Source organism: Filicampus tigris, chromosome 4 (genome assembly GCF_054856515.1).
Source record: "Filicampus tigris isolate MCC_2025a chromosome 4, RoL_Ftig_1.0, whole genome shotgun sequence".
NCBI lineage: Eukaryota > Metazoa > Chordata > Actinopteri > Syngnathiformes > Syngnathidae > Filicampus > Filicampus tigris.
The window spans coordinates 6,860,186-6,882,500 of NC_141220.1; the positions used below are offsets into that span (position 1 = coordinate 6,860,186).

At 40.6% G+C, this 22,315-nt stretch overlaps 1 protein-coding gene across 3 annotated transcripts in view; it reads left to right on the forward strand.

Moving 5' to 3' along the window:
- necab2 (N-terminal EF-hand calcium binding protein 2) overlaps positions 1–22,315 on the forward strand; it is a 172,427-nt gene that overhangs the window by 109,790 nt on the left and 40,322 nt on the right. For 2 of the 3 annotated variants that reach the window (XM_086027936.1, XM_086027937.1), the window contains exons 9-10: positions 8,685–8,741; positions 21,796–21,908. In XM_086027936.1, coding sequence (XP_085884062.1) covers positions 8,685–8,741; positions 21,796–21,908 — 170 coding nt within the window. The remainder of the gene's footprint in view (positions 1–8,684; positions 8,742–21,795; positions 21,909–22,315) is intronic. The other variant, XM_086027938.1, reaches the window with a different exon arrangement.

Genomic DNA, 22,315 nt, shown 5'->3' on the forward strand with positions numbered 1-22,315 from the left:
GCCGGCGCCAGAGGACCTCAGGATCCGCGAGGGCTGGTATGATAAAAGCAAATCAGATAAATAAGATGGCCCAAGACCATTAACACATTTATAAACTAATAAAAGTACTTTAAAATCGATCCTGAAACACACAGGGAGCCAATGCAGCAATTTCAAAACTGGCGTAATGTGCTCCCGCCCTCTGGTTCTCGTCAGCACCCGAGCGGCTGAATTCTGCAGTAGTTGCAGTGGTGAAATGCTCTTTTTCGGGAGGCCAGAGAGCAGGGCATTACAGTAATCTAAACGACAGGAAATAAAGGCATGCATCAGCACTTCCGTGTTAGCCTGAGAGAGAAACGGGCGGACTCTGGCGATATTCTTAAGGTGATAAAAACCAATCTTGGTTACATTTTTAATATGAGGAATAAAACTGAGCTCAGAGTCAAAAATGACGCCAAGGTTCTTCACACAGTGTGAGGGATTAAAAATGTGTAGTTTTGGTAAAAGCTTCTCTCTCTGACCTTCGGGACCGATAACTAAAACCTCAGTCTTGTCCTCATTGAGCTGTAGGAAATTATCTGCCATCCATGACTTGATATCTAAAATGCAATTTAAAAGGGTATCAATGGGTCCTGTGTCATCAGGAGACACGGCAATATACAGCTGCGTGTCATCAGCATAGCTGTGAAAGCTGATGCCGTGTCCCCTAATGACACCCCCGAGAATATATACTGAAGGAATTTGTGTCTAAAATATGAGATATACAATATTGTGAATTTGCATGACATTTTATTTTTCCACCGAAAAGAGAATATTTAAATGGTGATGATGCTAAAAAGGAGGTGGTGCAGCAATGTTTTGTGCTTCAATAATAAGATGTGCGATATTGGGCAACTTAAGGTTGCTTGAAGGTTTCAAAATTACCTCTGCAATAAAAATAGTTTGGACTACTTCTACAATTTCTTCCCATGGCATAATAAGAACTGTGCCTTTGACAGTAAAATAATTATCATGCAAGACAATGCAATGAAGCTATGTAGTTTTATCTGCTCTGGGTATGATGGGAGGAAAAAAAAATCAAGGTCAAACTGATTGAGAACCTATTGAGCATTCTTTAACTATCTTTGAAAATGCACTACAAAATACTGTATCTTCAACTCTGGTTAGCAGTTCTTAAATCCTCAAATAAGTTACAGGAAGAAACTATCCATGGACTTCCAAGTTCAATGCTGGTTGATATCAAAGAGGGGCAATTTCCATTTTCGACACCGCTTATCCTCTACAGCACAGGTGTCAAAGTCAAGGCCCGGGGGCCAGATCCGGCCCGCAACCTCATTTTATGTGTCCCGCGAAGGCAAACCATGTGCATCAACTTCACATTTCTTGCAAATTGTTTTCACTTTTAACAACATTGAGATATGAGATACTGCAATGTGTTATTTGTTACCAATCCTCCCCTTAAAATACATTGAAAAAAAAACTGAACAAACAATTACTTACCGGCTTCCAAATTCAAAACTAGCTATTTATCAATTTGTTGTGTATATGTGATCATATAAGGTGATCATACATTTATATGACAGCCCTCCGAAGGACACCATAACTGCAATGTGGCCCCTGACAAAAAATTAGTTTGACACCCCTCCTCTACAGGGTGCTGGAGCCTATCCCAGCTGACTTCTGGCGAAAGGCGGACTACACTCTGAACTGGTCGCCAGCCAGTCGCAGGGCACACATAGAGGCGAACAACCAAACACACCATCACTGAGCGGGAACTGAGCCCACGCTGCCTGCACAAAAAACAGGCTAATGTACCACTAAACCATCAGCAACTCTCAAAGAGGGGCTCCAATGTTTATTTGTATTGGATCAGCAGATATTTTTGGGGGTTGGAGTATATGGCCCCTCCTGGATGACCAGGATTTCTCAAAGGAAAATCCAGGACACTCTACACATGAAAATAATTTTGGTCGCTTGTATGCATGATCTTGTTCTTTCAGCCATGACCCATAGGTTGTGACAACGTGAGGATGGGTGATAAAATGACGATAAATCGAGAGCTTCACTTTTAGTTTAAGCTCCTTCTTCGCCACAACGAGCTGATACAAATTTTGCATCACCGCAGATGCCACACTAATTGCCTGTCGGCATCTTGCTCCATTGTTACGTCACTTGTTGAGGAAGACCTCCAAGATACTTGAATTTTTTCATTTGGGACAGGACCTCATCCCGACCTGCAAAGGGTACTGCACCCTTTTCCGACTGAGGACCATGACCTAATATTTGAAGGTGCTGATTTTCACCTTCCACCCCAATGCTTTACACTGGACTGTAAAGTGCTCCACAGAGGAGTTGAAAATTGCAGATTGATGAGGCCACCAGAACCACATCATCTACAAAAAGCAGAAATGCAACACTGAGGTCACCAAAAAGGACTCCCTCCAAAGTACTCTTGCATTTGCTGCACCTACAAATCCTGTCCAGAGAGGTTATGACAGGGCAGTCTTGGCAGAGTCAAACCCTCCCTGAAAACTAATCTGAAAAGCCAAAGTTGTGTGTCAATGCGAGTCTGACCCTATCTAGTCGTCTCCTTTATCTTGCACACCAGCTCAGGCTCCTTCCCTGCCAGAGAGGTGACATTCCTCATCTCTCCAGCCAGCTTCCATAGCTGGTGATTGTTCTGCCAAGGTCCCCTCCTTCAGGAACCATCCAATTCACAATGCACCTGGCCCCTGCATGGTATTTTCAGGCTGTAGGTGGGGGCAGGCCCGGCCACGAAGTGTTCGCAATCGAGAAGCACCTCTAGACCTACCTCCAGAGGGGTGCCGCGTTGATTGTTGTTTATGTTCCACAAAACACTGTGCTGGCAAAAACATGTGATGTCATACACAAGACTGTTGTAAGAATACAGACCCATCACCCTGAAGCGTTCATTTTATTCTCAGGAGAGTTCAGCCGTATCAGACTCATACCACAATTAACAGGCTTTTTTTAGGGTGTCAAGTGTCACACAAGGGGAAAAAAAGACACTGCTGTATGCAAATATTAAGGAAAATTACACTGCATCAGCGCTCCCACCTGTCACTTTAAAACCTGGCCCACCTTCATTGAATGCTATACATTCTGTGTTGTGAGGCAGTCTGTAACCAGCTGGTAATTCAGAAAATTCAAACCAGAGGCCAGTACTGAGTGCATGGACGTACTGCAGGACACTGAGGGGAACACGGGACATGGAGTTTGACAGGAAAGTCAACTGTTTCACAGACCACTTGAACTTCTGCAGATATGCTTGTACTGGTGAGGACTGTGCAGTGTTTTCCAAACAATAATGCCTGGATCACCTGTAACATCAAAAGCCTCCACAATCAGAGGGACTAGGAAAGGCACTAAGCAAATGCAAAAGGATCTTAAGGAGAGTGTGGGGCAGGGTAATTTATTTATTACACTCTTATTGATTAAAATGGTAATAAACGTCGCCGTCCGTATCACACAGTCTGCGCTCACCCCGAGTCCCTGACCACACAAAAAAGCCTTTAATACTTCACAAATGCAAACTGTGTTCATCTTTACGAAATTCTTTTTCAAACTATTTGAGTCATAAGTGATGAGAGAATGAATAGGAATTGAATATAAAATGGATGGATAGATTATTATATTACAAGACAAACCTTAATGGCCCCTTTATAAATTATCTCTTAATTGGGGGAAAAAAATAATTTCTTTCATTCAAATCAACCTTTGTAAGATAGGGCGGTGTACCTTCTGATTGTTTTTCGATGTCGAGGTCTTGCAGGGTTGATGGATTCTATTTGTAGCTTCTCTAACAGAATTCTAAGTGCTTCCAAATTGTAGGATGACAGTGAAAAGGGGGAAAGAATGCTTTAATGAATGTGTGTATACTTCAGAAGAAATTAAATTGACATTTTGTTTTGGATTACAATTTTCAGAGGGCCTGACATTATATCTGCTTTTGTCATGGCTGAAAAATGCAGCTTTCCTGAGGAGTTTGAATATCCCTTTATCTTGTTTTGGCCTGGCATTACCCCCTTGGATCTCTGTCTTAAGATTGCAAAAGAAATATCATCACAGGGTAGTAAAGAAGTAATTGATGAAATGTTAAAAAAAAACATGTACAAGGGTAGCAGGGCTCGATGTGTGCATGGAAATAAAGGAAACAGTTGTGTCTAAGGTGCCTTAGAAATAAAGGAAACAGTTGTGTAACTGTTTCCTTTATTTCACTTTTCTTTGTAAGAACTCCATGTAGTTCTGTTTTAAGCTTTTTAAATTGCACAAAATACTTTTCTATAGGTGTCCCCTGCAAGACAAGTTTATGAACTGTTTCTAGAGACTCCAACTAATCTAATCTTTCATAATGTTTAGTTGATTGATATAGGATCACATTACAGGCAGTTATTTGCTATTAATATGCAATGCCAGCAAATGTATCCATTTGACTGTGTTGGGTTACTACCAAAGTTTACTTGCTCAGTTCATTTAACATGTAAATGACTGCAAATGTTCACTGTGGCATTACATGCATAATCTCAGTCTTAATCGCATTGACATATGCAGCATATTTACAGGTAATTAGGCCTCGTGAGCCACTTTATTGCCAACAGACACGCAGTACCGCACATTCCTTCCAATGGGATGAACATTCTGCGTCTATGAAAAAAAAAAATTACTTCACCTTTGTTGCTTCAGCTCCATCAAGAAACATGATGTGGTGAATACAATATTCATCCATCCATTATCCAATCCGCCTCTCCTCACAAGGGTCGCTGGCGTGCTGGAGCCTATCCCGGCTGTCCTCGGGGAGTAGGCGGGGGACACCCTGAACTTGTTGCCAGCCAATCGCAGGGCACACAGAGACAAACAAACACACACACACACACACTCACAATCACACCTAGGGGCAATTTAGAGTGTTCGATTAACCTACTGTGCATATTTTTGGAATGTGGGAGGAAACCGGAGTACCTGGAGAAAACTATGTACAATATTAGAGTCAAATGAAAACCAAGTACTGCACTCCTCTCTATATAAAAGTTGACACACAGTGTCTTGAATTTGAGTCTGACTCTGATCTGAGTGTGAGTCCAACTCTGATCGGAGTGTGATATCACCTTCTTATCATAAATTATCAGATGTGCATGTGTGTGTGTGTGTGTGTGTGCGTGTGTTTGTGTGTGTGTGAGACAAACACCTACCCACTTAGTCAAACCTCAGAGGCATCCCCTGCTGTTATCACTTAAGTGAGCAGTGCAGGCATAATTTATTCACTGGAGAAATTGCATTTACCAGTCACTTAATTGTAAGGGGCCTTCATCGCTTCTTGTGACTGACTATAGTAAGTTTATATGTATCCCAAGTCGTCAGAGTGGAGGGTAATCACGGAACTTCAATGGCGACATCAGAGTGACATTATTCGCCTGCGTGCCACTGTAAAGCCACTGGACAATGTGAATATCCAAGAACGACACCATAATGATACATTTGACACTGTCAGAATGGTCTTCATTTGTAGTCTGCAACACACTGATGATTAACTCTCTTATGGTACACTGGAGCACTGCAGCTGTTGGAACAGTTTGGTGAACAGTGTTTGTAGCAAAAATGGGGGTCACTCATAAGAGTGTCAAAAGTTTGTCGCGGCCGGGAACAATGCCTGCATTACTCCTGCCCGCCTATTGTGGCACCACGTCAAAGTTTTATGTTATTTAGAGGGGAATTTGACGAAAAACCTCATTGAATCAGTCATAAAATGTGAAGGTGCTACAATAAAATAAGTTGTGAGCTCTTGGAATAAAATAGAGGTTAATACCTTGACCCAAACACACACAATTTACGCTTGATTTCTATACATGGACAATGTTTATTAACTATTCTAACATACAAGAAAACACTACGATAGAGTAAGCCTAAATAAATGAAGTAAAAAAATAAGAAAACAAATATCGAAATTAACTGGTAGGAAAGGAAAAAGGGGACGTCTGACAGGTGAGCGTAAGGACGACTGTAGTCAAGTCGGCGGACTTGGTTGAAAGCGAAAGCGTCAAGTTGAGAGAGTGAGGCAAAGGCCAGGCCTTTTTATCTCTCTCCTTAAGAAAAGGGGAGGGGGTGAGGTGTCCACCCCCCCTGCAGCTCAGGTTTCAGGTGAGCCTCAATTCATGACAATAAAGTAAGATTTGAGTCTATTAAATTGTCCTGTTTAAAACATTTGTGCATTTCACAACTTGTAACTGGAATCAATTTTCATACTTCATTTGGAAACATCTCATTCTGACTGCGTCCAAAGTTTGGAGTCAAAGATGTGAGTTAAAGCCTATAACTACACTCATAAACCGGACCAGGAAAATGATTATTACCATAGCGAAGCAGATTCCTCAATGCAAAGTTAGCAGGATACACACAGTAAGCAATACACAAACATACATTCAACTATGTTTCATTTCAAGGTAATTTTGATTGATCAAAAGCATAGGAAGTTCAATGCTACAGTTCCCATGTCGACCTCTTGGGGTCAGTCTTCATCCAGCACTGTCGATGTTCATCGGGGTTTGTGAGAGGAACCTTCTGGCTTCCCGCTGGGGGGAGGCTCCATGAAGTCTGTTTTAAGGCCGTTCGAATCCACATCCGTTGTCTGGAGAGGTTTTCAGGTGACGACAAGTGGCTCCTTATCAGGAATTTGGGTCTTCCCGAGTCCTAGCATGTCCTTGTGAAATCCAATTGTCGGGGTCCCCTGGTGATTCAGTTGTTTTTAAGTGAGGCTGGAGCAGACTTGATGGCATCTCCCGGCTGACTCTTGTCTTCAGCCCTGAAGATGTGGTCCAAATGAAGGCATATTCGCTACAGTATAAACTTATGAACCACTTTTCCACCTATAAGATGCTCAAAGTACATTTCAGTGCACCCATTCATGATGGAAGAACTTATTCACACATAATGACTCAATATGTGCAGTAACTGAGTTCCGAATTTTACTCAAGGCCAATAACGGTGACCTCAAGTGTTGTTATGGGTGAATGGGCCAGAAATCCAAGAGACACATTCCACAATGTTGTCGCCCCTGGAGGTGCAGTTGCTGTTAACTGTAAAATGGAGACCGTTTTCAAAGATTATTGTCTTTCACCTTGTGCTTCTTATTGGCATACAGCATCTATCTCCTTCTAGTTCCCATTGATGTGCTGATCCCCATTTTAACTAAGCTGGGCACTTTTTTGCCAGTCCGTCCTCCGCCCTCCGTCCAAGACCTGGGTACCCTTCCGGCCTCATCCCTCCATCCTTATTCATAAAGATTATTGGCCCCCGATCCCGTTCCGCCAAAAAAAAGCATCCGTACATGACGCCATGGTGAGAGAGATGGTTGTATGTGTGTAAGGAGACAAAGTGAGTGAGTCGAGAGTTATAATGTAACTGCTTGCTTTATTTAACAGCAGTCATTATTTATGTCAATGCGGCGGACTAAACTAAAGACTAAAGACTTCTGAATTAATGTACAAATTTATGTAGCTGTTGACCAATAATTTGATCCTATCCTAAACGTGATCAATGTTTTTTTCTTTAAGTCTAACACGGTTACACTTCATTTATTTGCCATTCTTTTTTATGGCTCTGTGAATGTCCGTGGTGTCGGTGCAAAGGTTACAAATACCAGCTGGTTGTCATCTGTCATTTTACCTGAACCGTCAATCAGGAGCACGCAGCCCGTTGGTATGTAGCCATTTTGTAAGCAGCGCATTGTTACTGACAGATGGCAGAGAGGCATCGAGCACATGAGCCAATAGTACTTATGCATTATGGGTGATGTAGTTGCCCAGGAGTCAGGACAAACACATTTTTAGTTTGTGATGGAGCAAGAGAAAGCATGTCACATTCACACAGGTAACGGAGCTATCTCCGCCCGTACAGAAGCTGTCTCTGCTTTGCCAGTAAAGTGCAGCAAGTTCCCCTGTGTGTCTCATTAATAAATGCCCCCCTTGCTACAACGGACAATGCAGAACCAATAAGCATATTTAAAAAATGGTCAATGTAGATTAATAATGCACATAAATAACCCTTGAATTGTTTAAACAGAATATGTCAAGTTTTGAGAATGTTCACAAAATTAAAGTAGCAACGAATAAAATAAAATTTTTACTGGGCTACTTATGACACGGCCAGCTATAAGTGCCGAGACTGTGATTGTCACTGACACCACTTGGCAGACTGACGTTGGTGGCTTATCATTCAGTTCATATCTAAAGAGCACCAAGCTGTTGTCATGTTGTGAAGAAGATTGATTGTAAACTTCATGTGTAGGACTACTGACACTGCAACTGTATGTCCTGAAAATCTCCTGCGGAGTTTGATAACCAGTGGTGCGTTTGAAATGTTCGGATGCTATTTTTGTCATTTGCCCATATCGCCAATTGATATGAACTTTGGTCGCCTCGTGACCGATTAGTGGGCTGGACTAAAATCCACCTCCCCCTTGCTTAGTTTGCCACTTTTTTAAAACGTGTCACCCCACACCCTCCGCCCCAAAAATGGTCGTCTGTCCGGGCCGGGACGGACTGACCAGCTCTGCATTTTAATATAGAAAACACACCTCCACCTTCTCTGTTCCTTTTTCTACTCTAAGTGGTCATGTACGTTGCAAGATCATTCTTAGTTGTCCAGTCTTGTTGACTGACATGTTGTGGTTGTTGTGCTTCCCCTTACAGACAATCTGGTTTGATCTGCACCAGAGGCTAACAGACACAGATGGCACCACCAGTGCAGTAAGTCGACACAAAACAAATAAGAGTACTAAACTTAATGCACAGCCTCAGGTGTGGCATCAGTCAGTAGTGCCTATGGAAGAAATGTCCCCTTTAGTACCTCAGATGTTATTACTGAAGAGGGTGAGGGGTGGCAGCACTGTTATATAACCGGCATGGTCCTGTTTTGTGGCTTTTCAATACAGTAGGAGCTAAGCTTTTGAATGATTTCCCGGGATAAAGATTTCTTTTTTGCTGTTGTCTGCATGTGAATCATTTATTGATGTTGGGTATTCTGGAGAAGAATGAATCAAGTCACGCACATCTTTTAATATCAAACACCCACTGAGGAAATAACAGATATATTTACAGTATTCATTTAAAAAGCCACAGGCAGTGTGTGAGCCTGTTTTTTTTTTTCTTAAGATGTAATCATGAATAGCAAGGTTTGAGAATACTGTAGCTGCCAACTGTTTGACCCGAGTTTCATTCCTTTTCACACCAGTGTATTCATGCCTGCAGAAATGTATTATCTTATTCGGTTGACTGCTACAAAAAAAAAGAAACAACTGTAAGATGTCACATGCACATGTGGTTATGAAATGTAATTCAGGCAGTTGTTTCCTCGTCATGTAAAATGCCACTCTTAGTGAATTCATGTTAATAAGCAGGGGTGTCAAACTCCAGTCCTTGGGGGCCGCCCTCCTGCATGTCTTAGGTTTCCTCGTCCAACACACCTGATTCAAATGATCAGGATCAATAAATGATTCACATTTATTGATCCGGAGTTCGACACCCCTGACGTAAACCTACAGCGGTACGCTGACTTCGGTTGGGCCGTTGCTTGTTACATTTTTTTTTTAAGTTTGTTTTGTATTAAGATCCCAAATTTTAGCTACCATGTTCTGATACTCCACCTACTCGCATGCAGCTATAGAGGAACAAAACTCGCGTCCAGAAACTCTCACGCAAACTAACCGGCTATGTTCCTGATGTTCAGAGATGAGAAGTAACGGAATACAGCTACTTCTTAAATGTACTTGAGTCGTTTTTTTCTAGTGCTTTGTTCTGTCCTGAGTATTTTTTTTAAAGGAACTGGATTTCCTCTATATGATTTATTTGGTTATTAACTGTATAATATAACATTTTCAGAGATTCCAGTTTCATACATTTTGAAGAACCTTTATTTCCATGCACGCCGCCATGTTTTAACGTGCGCAATACATTACTGCCCACATGTCTGCCCTCTGCCGGGTAAACTAAAACAATTCCGAACTACTATTAGCATCAGCGCAAAGGAGTCAAAACATCACACTGCGTGGCTTTTGGAAATGATTTTCAACCAAAGGGGAACAAAGAAAGTGAGGTAAGCCTCCAAATCTTTCCTGAAGAAAGAAGTTAAGACAACAGTGGGAGGATGCAGTTGGAAGAGTCCGCCTGCCCAAAAGACCCGCAGCTGTGCTCTCGTCTTATGAGTGAGTTCAGTGCTGTTTGTGGTTGTATGGTTATAACCAAGTGCAGTGCGCCTGCCATGTTTCCTCACAAGGAGCCTAAACGTTGACGAGTGACGAGAGAAAACCATGCTTTTTCAGCAGCTGCAGCTACGGACGACCCATGGCCACCGGACACCAAATTTGCAATGGCGGAAACGGACAACGATAAATGCCAGTTAAGCAGTCTAACATCTGTAAGGGTGTGTTCACCGCTTCTGTTTCTCAGTCGGCATCGGAGAAACTTTATGTCTCCTGGCTGGCCTGGGAATGCCTTGAGATTCCCCCAGAAGAGCCGGATGAAATGGCTGGAGAGAGAGAAGTCTGGGCTTCCCTTTTAAAGCTGCTGCCCCCACAGCCCGGCCCTGGATAAGCAGAAGAAAATGAATGGATGGTTGGATACATTTTTGTCATGTAAGTGTATGACAGTATGTGGGGCTACATACAAATCAGCTCCCCAAGCTTTTGGAATCAGACACAAGATATCTGGAAACAAGAGTTTACCACAACAACATTATCTCGTCCTTGTCCGTTCAGAACATTGCTCCTGCACAGGTTCAACTTCTTCTGCTTTTTAATGCAACCGCTAACATCCCAACAAGTTCCCAAGAAGTGCAAGACATTTTTCACTGAAATGGAGGCTTATGATCGCTCAGAAAAGCGGGTGAAAAAAAACTTTAAATAAACTGCTCCATGAAACAAAACCCACTCTAACAAATACAACAACACTTAGCAAAAAAAAAAAAAAAAACGGAAGTTGCTAACACAATTGTTGCCCCATGAGAGCCCTCGGGAATAAGGTGGATATCCTTCACAAATTCAGCTTCCGAGAAAGTATCGAAAGATGGAAGAGAAATCCCATTAACGGGAGAGATTGTGCATGAAGTAGCAGCTACAGGACTACACACATCTAAGCAACACTGTGATTGCTTGGGTTGAAGTTGCTGAGGCGGCCAGTGCCACCATGCAAGAGGATAATAACATGTATGAGATACACTTTGAAACCAGTAAGAAGATGGATTTACTATATATGCATTTTACTTGTCGTGGGCCATCGTGAGTAATGAACATGAGACTATTAACGATGTGTGTCATTTGAAGTGCGGTAGACCAAGCCCATTTGCAGTATCGGCTCAGTCTTCTGATCCTCTGGAGCCGCTTCAACGAGTAGAGAAGAAGCAAGAAGATAAGTCGGAACAATATTGTAAGCGGCAAATGCAACTTGGCTAAGGCGGGTAGCGAAGAGATTATGGTGTAATAGAAAGGAGGTAATAGAAAAGAAGGAATGAGAAAGTGATGAGGTCACAGAGACATAACTGGTTTCTCTCTTTTTTTTATTTTTAAAAAAAGGGATTATTTTCCCTGGGTGTTTTTAACATAAATTTGACCTTTTTCCTTCTGCGTTTTCTACAGCTTTTTGGCATTCCTATATCCGTCACAATGAAACACATAATTAACTGCACTCAAAGCTTCTCTGCACAGAACACCCACCTACTCCAACATTAATTTCCCATCTTACAGAAGTGCAGCCTCTAATTGCTCTTTGTTTTGTTTAATCTTTCAAGAAAATAAATGAATGGACATTCAACATTTGACTTTTTGGTATAGAGGTCTTCTTATTTACAATACAATACAAATAGAACTAGTGCCCCAAATAGCAGAGCCATGTCTCAATTAATAGCTGGGTACATTATCCTCTTAAACAAACACCTGCCCTCAAATGATGTCTGTTTTTTTCTTTCAGGAAAAATTAACTGACACTAACTTTATTTATCTTTAAACTTTACAACTTGGACATAAACAGAAAAGTAAATTGGAACTGCTAATGTGAGGGAAGTTGTAACGCAGCTGTAAAAACTCTGTCAACTAGCCAACTGACAACAGTGCTTCTAGGTCCACACATACAAGCTTTTGTATAAATAAAAGGTGCCTCCTCTGAAATAAATGCCTCAGTTTAGAGGCCTGTTACCGCATTTGATGCACTGCACCTAAGAGAGTTTCACCAATTAAAAGCTGGGAATAGAAGATAACGACATGAAAACTAATTCCACAAACGAATACTGTACCTACAAAACATGACTATCATTCACTGCAGGGCCCTTCAATCTTGGCACTGTGCGTTCGGTTTCCACTCAGTGACGGTGTGATTATGCAAGCGAATTGTCTTTCATTTCAGTATGTGCCCTGTGATTGACTGGCGATTAATCCAGGGCATTGTCATGAATGCATGGTAGAATACCCAAATGCAGGGCAGCAGGGCGTACTGAAGAAACTATTTACTAACAAAAACCATCATAAAACAAGGTCCTGAAAAATCTGAAACTCAAAATTACACTAGGAAACAAAGCAACACCAGGAGAAACAAAAACATGACAGCGACAACGATCCGACAAGGACTGAATGAAAACTAGGAACTTAAATACAGGCATACTGACGAGACAACGAGAAACACCTGGACGAGACACGCACAAGATAGAAGGGAGCTGATTGGCTAACACTACAGGGAGGAATGTACACAGGTGGACACAATTCATAGACGAGACAGACAGAAATACTGAGAAAACTAAATTAGAAAACCCCAAACATGAGAGGCATACTGCACCATATGCCTGATTCAGATCAGATGGGCCGCTCCCCGTGATCCTAAACATGATATACGGTATAGAAAATGGACAGATGAATATATATAACAAGTGCAGGTCACTCATCTCACAGGAATACTTATCTCAGATGGTGTTGCTTCTTACATTAATTTACCGTCATAACACCAAGGCTGAATCAGATAGATGAAGATGTGTAAACTAGACTTGTGTACAGCAAATATTTCTCACCTGCACACAGCAGTGCGTGGACACATACTTTATTTAGCAGAACAGCTAGGCATTCATTCTGGAGTGTGAAATGTATAAATATCAGTAGTTTTTACAGTTGCGATATTAAAGGACTTTTGTTCTCTACATCAGTGGCCCATAAATGTTTTTGGCCCATGGATTGGTTTCACATAAAGAAACATTTTAAAGACATGGACAGGCATAGTAACAAATAAAAGCAGATGATTATATACAGTATACCATTTATCCATCCGTCCATTTTATATACATACACCTCTTAGCCTCACTCACCATTATGCTGATTGTTGTACAAACATCCAATTCCAGTGAAGAAGTAAAATGTAAATAAAAACAGAATACAATTATTTGCAAATCATTTTCAACCCATATTTAATTAAATAATCTACAAATGTAAGATATTTAAGGTTGTAGTTTGATTACATTGACGTTTTTTATGACTGTGTCATATCATAAAAATCATTCATACCAGAGTACTCCAAGCCCGCATGTGCTTATAAGACACTAAACAATCAGGATGACCAGGCACCAGGACTGAAAACAACATAAACAGTCGCAACAGAAATGTATGTCTATCTTGCCTTCTTTTCCAGGCTTTAGAGATCAAATTTGCAATTGTAAAAGCATCAAAATGAATAAGCCATTTAATCTTTTCTTCATCTGACCAATAGAGCATATCAGGGTTATGTGATTCAAGATCAGGGGTGGGCAATTCCGGCCCTCGAACGCCGGTATTCTGCCTGTTTTCCATCTGTCCCTTCTGCAACACATCTGATTCAAATGATCACATCATCAGCAATGTCTGCAGAAGCTGGATAACGATCCTGATCATTTGAATCAGTTGGGTTGCACCTGGGTGACATATAAAACATGCAGGATACTGGGCCGGAAATCAAGAGCTGTTCAAGATTGTTGACCATGCACTCTCTTAAACCATCGTGAAGCATACAATATAAAAGAAAATGAAATTCACTTTCCACATTGTTCAAACCACGCATTTCCCTTTTTTTTTTCTTTTTTTTTTTGCAAATATTAATTCATTTTGAATTTGATGTCTTCAACAGGTTCCAAAAAAGCTGAGACAGGGTCATGTTTACCACTGTTACATCACTTTTCCTTTTCACAGCACTCAATAAGTATTTGGGAACTTAGGATACTAATTGAAGCGTAGCTGGAACCCTTCTTGTTTGAAATACAACTTCAGTTGCTCAATGGCAAGATATGTTTCTCCAAAACCTGTCTGCACCTTTCATCATTAATGGTGCCTTCACAGATGTGCAACGTAGCCATTGGAATTTGGGTTTGTATGTGAAAACACTGATCATGTCAATGCTTCCTCGCAATAATTATCAACAATGATTAACCAAGGTGGGACATATAAATAAACAACACTTTATTTCTATACATCTGTCAGTAAATGTATTTTCAAATAATGCTAAGTTCTAAAACATTCCTTAGAAATCACAATGCGGGATACTCCTGTGGTCCTTGAGGGATCTGTACTTTATATCTGTATTTGGCAGTCAACTCCCAAATGCAAAGGCAAAATAACCCTTTAAGCAAATCTAAGAATGTACAGTCATATGTAAAAAATGCAAACAGGACAATCCATTTCCTAGGAAGAAAGCAGACACACACACATATACCTCTTCCAATTGCCATTAGCTGTCTCTCTGAGTCAGCATGCATTATTTTACTACGACATTTGCTCAATGAACGTGAATCAGAAAGTCAATATTACTGGCACTGCAGACAAAAGCAAGAGAGAGAGAGAGAGAGAGAGTAAGAGTGAGTGAATTTGGATAGGGCAAGAGGGACGAGTCACGATATATAGTTTAATTTAGGCAATAAGCAAGTGAAAGTCAGAAAAGGACTGCCCGCATTGCAAGTACTGTACATCGGTAGTGTAGCCATCACAATACTTTTTGGTCATGAGACCACAAATGTCTCCGAATGAAAGAAAGGTGTGTCTGAGAACAATGCAGAGGCAGGAATAGAACGAATAAATATGTATTTTATGTCCTTTTTCTGTGTATGCCACACCCCCATATTGTGAAAGCCACACATTAAGAACTCGATACACTTTTTGATGCATTACTTGGAATAGTCCATTCATACCAACATATCATACTCCAGAATATCCAGAAAGTTAATTTCTCCCAAATGAATGAGCAAAACCCAAATAGCTCCTTCGGCCGTGTGTTATTTAGTTGACTTGGTGCTCAGACGAACAAATCACAATTTTGGTTCCTTTTTTTTTTTTTTTTTTTTTTTTACATCATAAGTAATTGTACTCCCTCTCTCATATTGGTCATTACATTAGGTGTAGATTTGTGAATTAGGATCTGTGGATGTTGATGGCACGGGGTTCAATGTGTACTCGCATTTCTATTTATGTACTGTATGTATGCGTCAATTTCTTTTCGTTTTTTTCTTAACCACACACCCCACAAATGAATCTCTGTTTTGGATTGTGGCAACAGCCTACACAAATACAGTAGTTACTAACATTACTCATAGTAAAGCCGAACCCTTTATATTTCATACGTCCTTTTACATTTATAATCCATTTAGTCCAAAATAATTATGGACCAGCAAATCAACGCTGTTGTAAAGTCGAGCTTCTTTCACCTTAGACAGCTGGCTAAGGTAAAGCCCCTCCTTTCCCATCAGCACCTAGAAACAGTGGCCCCGGTGTACCTCTCCGAGCTCCTCCACTCCCACGCACCTTCCCGCAGCCTCAGGTCTGCGGACCAGGCGCTGCTCGAGGTGCCGAGGACCAAGCGGAGCCTCAGAGGGGATCAAGCCTTTTCTGTTGCTAGTCCTTCCCTCTGGAATGACCTCCCATTGGTTGTTAGGCAAGCCCCCTCTATGTTCATTTTTAAAACCCGGTTGAAGACACATTTCTTTTCTCTGGCTTTTGATCAGACCTGAAATTTCGGCTCTTTCCCGGTGTTAATTGTATATAGAGTTTTATTTCAATTTATTGGCTTTATTTATTTATATTTGTATGTATGTTTTATATGTTATTTATATGTATAGTTATTAATGCATGTATCATAGCCTTTTATTGTTTTTGTTCTATTTATTGTATTGTTTGTAAAGTGCTTTGTTTCAGCTCTAGCTGTTATGAAATGCGCTGTATGAATAAAATTATATTGTATTGTATTGTACTGTTATTGTTGCTGCAATTATGTCAACATCAAGAATGAAGTGCTTGAACTACATCTTCAAGGCTGAAGACAAGAGTCAGCCCGGAGATGCCATCAAGTCTGCTCCAGCCTCACTTAAAAACAATTGAATCACCAGGGGACCCCGACAATTGGATTTTACAAGGACATGCTAGGACTCAGGAAGACCCAAAATTCTGATAAGGAGCCTCTCGTCATCACCTGAAAACCTCTCCAGACAACGGATGTGGATTCGAACGGCCTTAAAACAGACTTCATGTAGCCTCCCCCCAGCGGGAAGCCAGAAGGTTCCTCTCACAAAACCCGATGAACATCGACAGTGCTGGATGAAGACCGACCCCAATAGGTCGACATGGGAACTGCAGCTTTGAACTTCCTATGCTTTTGATCAATCAAAATTACCTTGAAATGAAACATTGTTGAATGTATGTTTGTGTATTGCTTACTTTGTGTATCCTGCTAGCTTTGCATTGATGAATCTGCTTCTCTATGGTAATAATCATTTTCCTGTCCGGTCCGGTTTATGAATGTAGATATAGGTTTAAACTCACATCTTTAACAAACTTTAGATGCATTCAGAATGAGATGTTCCCAGCTGAAGTATGACTGTTGATGCCAGTTACAAATTGTGATATGCACAAAGGTTTTAAACAGGACAATTTAATAGACTCAAATCTACCTTTATTGTCGTGATTTGAGGCTCACCTGAAACCTGAGCTGCACGGAGGGTGAACACCTCACCCCCTCCCCTTTTTCTTAAGGAGATAAAAAGGCCTGGCCTTTGTCTCTCACCCTCTCTCAACTTAACGCTCCCTCAAAAGAATCTCTTCAAAAATTGGCTCTTCAAAAAGCTCACCCTCTCCAAAACATGAGATCCTCCTCCCCAAAGAAACTTCTCAAACTCCTTTTTTCACGCCTCAACTTTTGGATCTTTTGGCTGCATTTTTGATGGCGCGTCCACGCGCCTGGAAATCAACCACGGTTGACCTGAAAAGCTAAATTGGACCACTCTGAACCTCGTCACCACACACGTGGCAGACGCGCCAGTCTCCAGGCCTTGGGCAGCAACCGATGAAGCAACACGCTGGTTTTGTCCCGTTCGGACCCCCGACCCCGCGCCGCGGCCAGTCGGGTCATCTGAGAACCAAACAAAGCTTGGTCCCGCTCCCAGCAGTCTCCCCGCCCCTTCTTTTTCCCTTCATTTTTTTGTTTTTTTCATCTGCAAACGAGTGAAGGTCCTTCCCCTCTTCGCTCATCACGTGAGCTTCAGCAAATGTTAGTGACTACTGTGTGACTTGCCGAGGCTTTTCACAGTGGGTGCATACAAATTGATAGTGAACGCTAGCAAACTTTGTGCATTTCATTAAGTCCGCCGTCTTGACTATATTCGTCCTTACGCTCACCTATCAGACGTCCCCTTTTTCTTTTCCTCCCAGTTAATTTCGATATTTGTTTTCTTATGTTTTTCTTCATTTATTTAGGCTTACTCTATCGTAGTGTTTTCTTGTATGTTAGAATAGTTAATCAACATTGTCCATATATAGAAGTCAAGCATGAATTGTGTGTGTTTGGGTCAAGGTATTAACCTCAATTTTAGATTTATATTATTATATTATTATTATATATGACTATATTCTATTTAAGAGCTCACAATGTATTTTACTGTAGCACCATCACATTGTAAGACTGAATTAATAAGGTTTTTCGTTAAATTCCCCTCTAAATAACATAAAACTTTCACGTGGTGCCCCTAGAGGCGGGCAGAGTAATGCAGGCATTGCTCCCGGACAAACTATTGACACTCTTATGAGTGACCCCCATTTTTGCTACAACTGCAATCCAAAGAACAACAAGCAACATGTTCCTGAACTAATACATGCATTCTGGGTTTTCATTGGAATAAATGAGGGATTACTTAAACCCAAGGCAAGAAGTGAGAACAGGGAGGCAGAAGTTGGAGTTGAATGTCAGCACAGAGAAAAGAGAATGATTAGGAAAAATCAAATTGTATTAGAGAAGATTGCGGTTGAGGGAAAAGAAATAGGGGGTCTGTGCAGGGAGGAGAGGGAGGCACTTCCAACGAAAACAGGAACGTTGTCGTGCTTGAAGGTGCCGAGAAGTGGGCCGGCAAAGTGAAATGGGGAAAGAAGGCTTGAGGACAAGACCAAATGGGGGAGCATGTGGGAGGGGTCGAGAGCAAAATGAAATGTGAGATGAAGACCTCTGTGTGAGTATGCCTCAGTTGCCATGGTAACGCTAGACTTACCACGTCTGACTACACATCCTCATGTAACATTCTTCCGCCTCTATTCTTTACAACCACCGATATACATTAACGCACACACTGATTACTGTGTGAAAGCCTACATGTGTTGCTCACAATTTGCTCTTTGTCATGCCACATTGATTATTAGAAAAATGGAAAATAAAACTTGATATAATTAGATGCTGAAAACAAAATTATAGAGAACCAATGGAGGGTTTCGGACTTCTCAGATTACCCAGAATGCACTGACCGCGTCCATTTTGGATGGCTTGCTCCGCTATCGCTTCATTTGTTACAATTCTGCGAAGCAGGAAGGACGTTTGCCATTTCTTTCAATGTGTGTTGTTGTTGGCTGTGCAAATCGAGGGCGGAAAGGCGGAAAAGGATTCCTCAGACTCCCGGAAGTGATCACCAATCAGGGATTTCACATCCAGAAAACAAGTGAAAGACGAAGACGACTGTGGCTGACTGCAATAAACAGAGCCAACCTACCGAACACCGACTATGTTCAAATTAGCTCGATACAATCACACTTTGTTCTCTTCCTCATCGTTAGTATTTTGATATCATTTGGTAGACTACCCTGCTAAGAAAACAAAACAAAACTGTGACTGTCCGGTAGTGTAATGTGTTCCTGTTGGTCTTGCTCGTTACCCTGCTAGTAGCTGATGAGACCAGCACGAGAACAAAATCAAGGAAGGGATTAACAATAATATATGACTAAATAATATATAAACAGTATTCTATGTTATACATACTATATGCAAGGATTACTGGCAGAATCCAATGTAGTACAATCAACCATAGTGAAGATGGTATACATTTTTGCAGTTTCTGGAAGGCAGCACAGTGTGCATTTTGTCTCACAGCAAGAGGATTCCCATTTGTATCTGAGACTGTGTCTTTCTTTGTGTAGTTTGAATGTTCTATCTATGTGGGTTCCCGAGGAACAAATAAATGAAGTGAAAGGTTGTAATGGGAGATCATTACAGACCTTGATCTCACTGTGAAAACCTCCCACCGGGAACATGAACAGTTACTCAGCAGCATTTTGGCACAATCTTACTTTTGCTAATTCAATATCATTAATTCAGTGCATACTTTTGCTTAATATTGCATGCAGGTCATAGAACATTGTGTGTGGTTGTGTTGGGGTTAATGAATGAATTAAAAACCCAGTTGCACTCCAACTGTCAGTGCACAAATTTAAGTAATCCCAGACCAACATTAAATTTCATGGTGATTTAACTTTTGGAAAATAATTTGTGGTATTTGTGCAATTAAAAGCAATTACCGTTCACTGAAAACCAATGTATTCAGTGTGGAGAGAGGATAAGGACCCTTATTCATCAATATTACAGTAAAACAAAGTTACTAAAAGCTTCTAACACTTTATCCGACTGAGTATGACCCTTCAATTCGATAGTTGTGTTCAACTTTGTAGTTTTTCCTCACGCTCAACTGACTGTAGTTAATTGCATAAGAAAGGCTGATGGGTAATGTGTTTTAATTGAGTTGGCTAGAGGTTTGCCATATTTGGACAGATGTACTACTGTATAGGATGTACATTCAAAAACAATTCATGTCTGTTTTTCAGTGTGTGCATGTGCATGCATGCGTGTCTTTTAGATGTAGAGACAGAATATGTAAATAAACAAACAGATATCTGAATTGTGTCTGCGCGTGTTTGTGAATGGAGGGTTTGGTGTTTGTTTTATTTTTGTCTGTGAATAGAAGTCTACACATATGTGTGAATGTACTGACAAATGTTTGCGACTGTTTGTGACTGGAACGGATTAATTTCATTCCCATTCATTTCAATGGGAAATACTACCTCGATTTATGAATGTTTCAAGTTACAAACAGGCTCAGGGTACCAATTAAGTTTGTAACTTGAGGTTCCACTGTATTCAATTACACTCTTATGATGTTTATCCACTTAAATGGGTAACGGTCTTCACTACTGACTATGATGTATAGAACATTTTCGGAATTAGACAATCTTCTCTGTTAATTAAAAGGAATGTTAATTAACTCTAATGTGGATTTTTCATGTTCACTCTGAATGATTACCTGTATAGATGAGCTATCATATACTATTACCAGACACTAATTTGTGGTGTGTTGTACCTCATGCTATGAGCACCACAAGTACAGTTAAATGTGAACTCTACATCATCAAAATATCATCACGCAGCACAAGAAAGACACTTGGTTACTACCTTACTTAATGGTTTGCATGTTAATGTTTTATTATTCATTGCATATGAGTGTTTTTTATACAAATATTTATCTTAATTATGATTGGTTAGGGATGGACTACAATTTAAGGGTTATGTTGCCATCGTTGGAAAGGAACTGCATGGAAAACTGAGGAACACCTGCACTGTATTGTCATAGGCTTACAGTTCTCAAAGATGGATTTAATATTAATAATATGAGAATAACCATCATATTGGCCAGCAAGGAATGCCAGTCAGGCATGGGAATTGAAAAATAAGTTATTTTCTTTCGTGGATTGCATTCATGGTCTCCTGTTGGTGGTCTTTGTTTGAATGGCGCCACACACGCACACATGCAAAAACACTGCAGTGGCCCGTAATTAAAAAAAAAAAAAAATATATATATATATATATATATATATATATATATATATATATATATATATATATATATATATATATTCAACTATTAACAGTTTAGAATTCAGAAACATCAAAGACCAATTAAAATCAAGGAAACAAACAACGGATTAAAAAAAAAAAAACTAGAGGGAACTTCATTGCAAGAATTTTGGCTGTTTCCCATGTTCACGATTAGATTGTTAAATTATTTGAATGGTTGCCTTCCGTCTTACATTACAATGGGTCATGAAGCACTATAACAATTTTAAGTTGGAATCCCCTCACCCCATGAAATGCAAACATACTATTGTCATTAAGAATAAAGATTAAAAATTGTGCAACTGATGGATTTGACCTTTTGAAAAATGTAACTTGCATTTCCCATTATTTCCCGAGAACCCCATTCTGCATCTCTTTTACAGGGGGCATTTACAGGGTAGTGCCGATTATAGAAAACCCATTCCACATAGCATTTTTTTTTTTTTGCTGACCCCACCCTTTTGTGCGGCTGCAAATTTGGCCTATACCAAATACCGCCATTGATGGTTTCCAAGAAACTGAAATCCTGAGAGTCTAATAAAGTTTAATGCATTCAATAAACTCTGTCTGCATGGAGTAAACACAATGATTTCTAATAATGATTTTCTCTATGCAGTCACTGTTGCTGATCCGTCAGGAGATGGTCGTTTCCCAGAAGAAGCTTGGTGACTATTGTGAGGCTCTGAAGCAATACCTGAAGAATGTCTCCACCCAGAGAGACTGCTTTCAGTAAGTCTCCTCGACATTGTCTTCTTTGCTCCTAACTTTCAGGAAGATTGTTATTTTGCATCCATAAATTTGCTCATATGGTTTCGCTTTCCTCCACTCTTCCTGCTAAGTAACTGAGACATTTCCTCCCTCCTGCACCTTCCCCTGAAGGAAACTGAGTACAACTCAGTAACACTGCCTCAACGCTGCCTATCCTGTGCTGAATTTAAAGTGAATGTGAGGAGCCGCTTCCATCGGCAGGGAAACACATTGGCTGTGTTCACACCCACAACTGCGCAAAAGACCATTTCTTCCTGCCCCGTCTATAAAAATACCAAAAGAAAGAAAACTCCACCCATGCTTTGCCCTAGATTTGAGCTGGACATGAAGCTACAGCCCAAAGTGTTTATAGTCTGATCTACATTAAT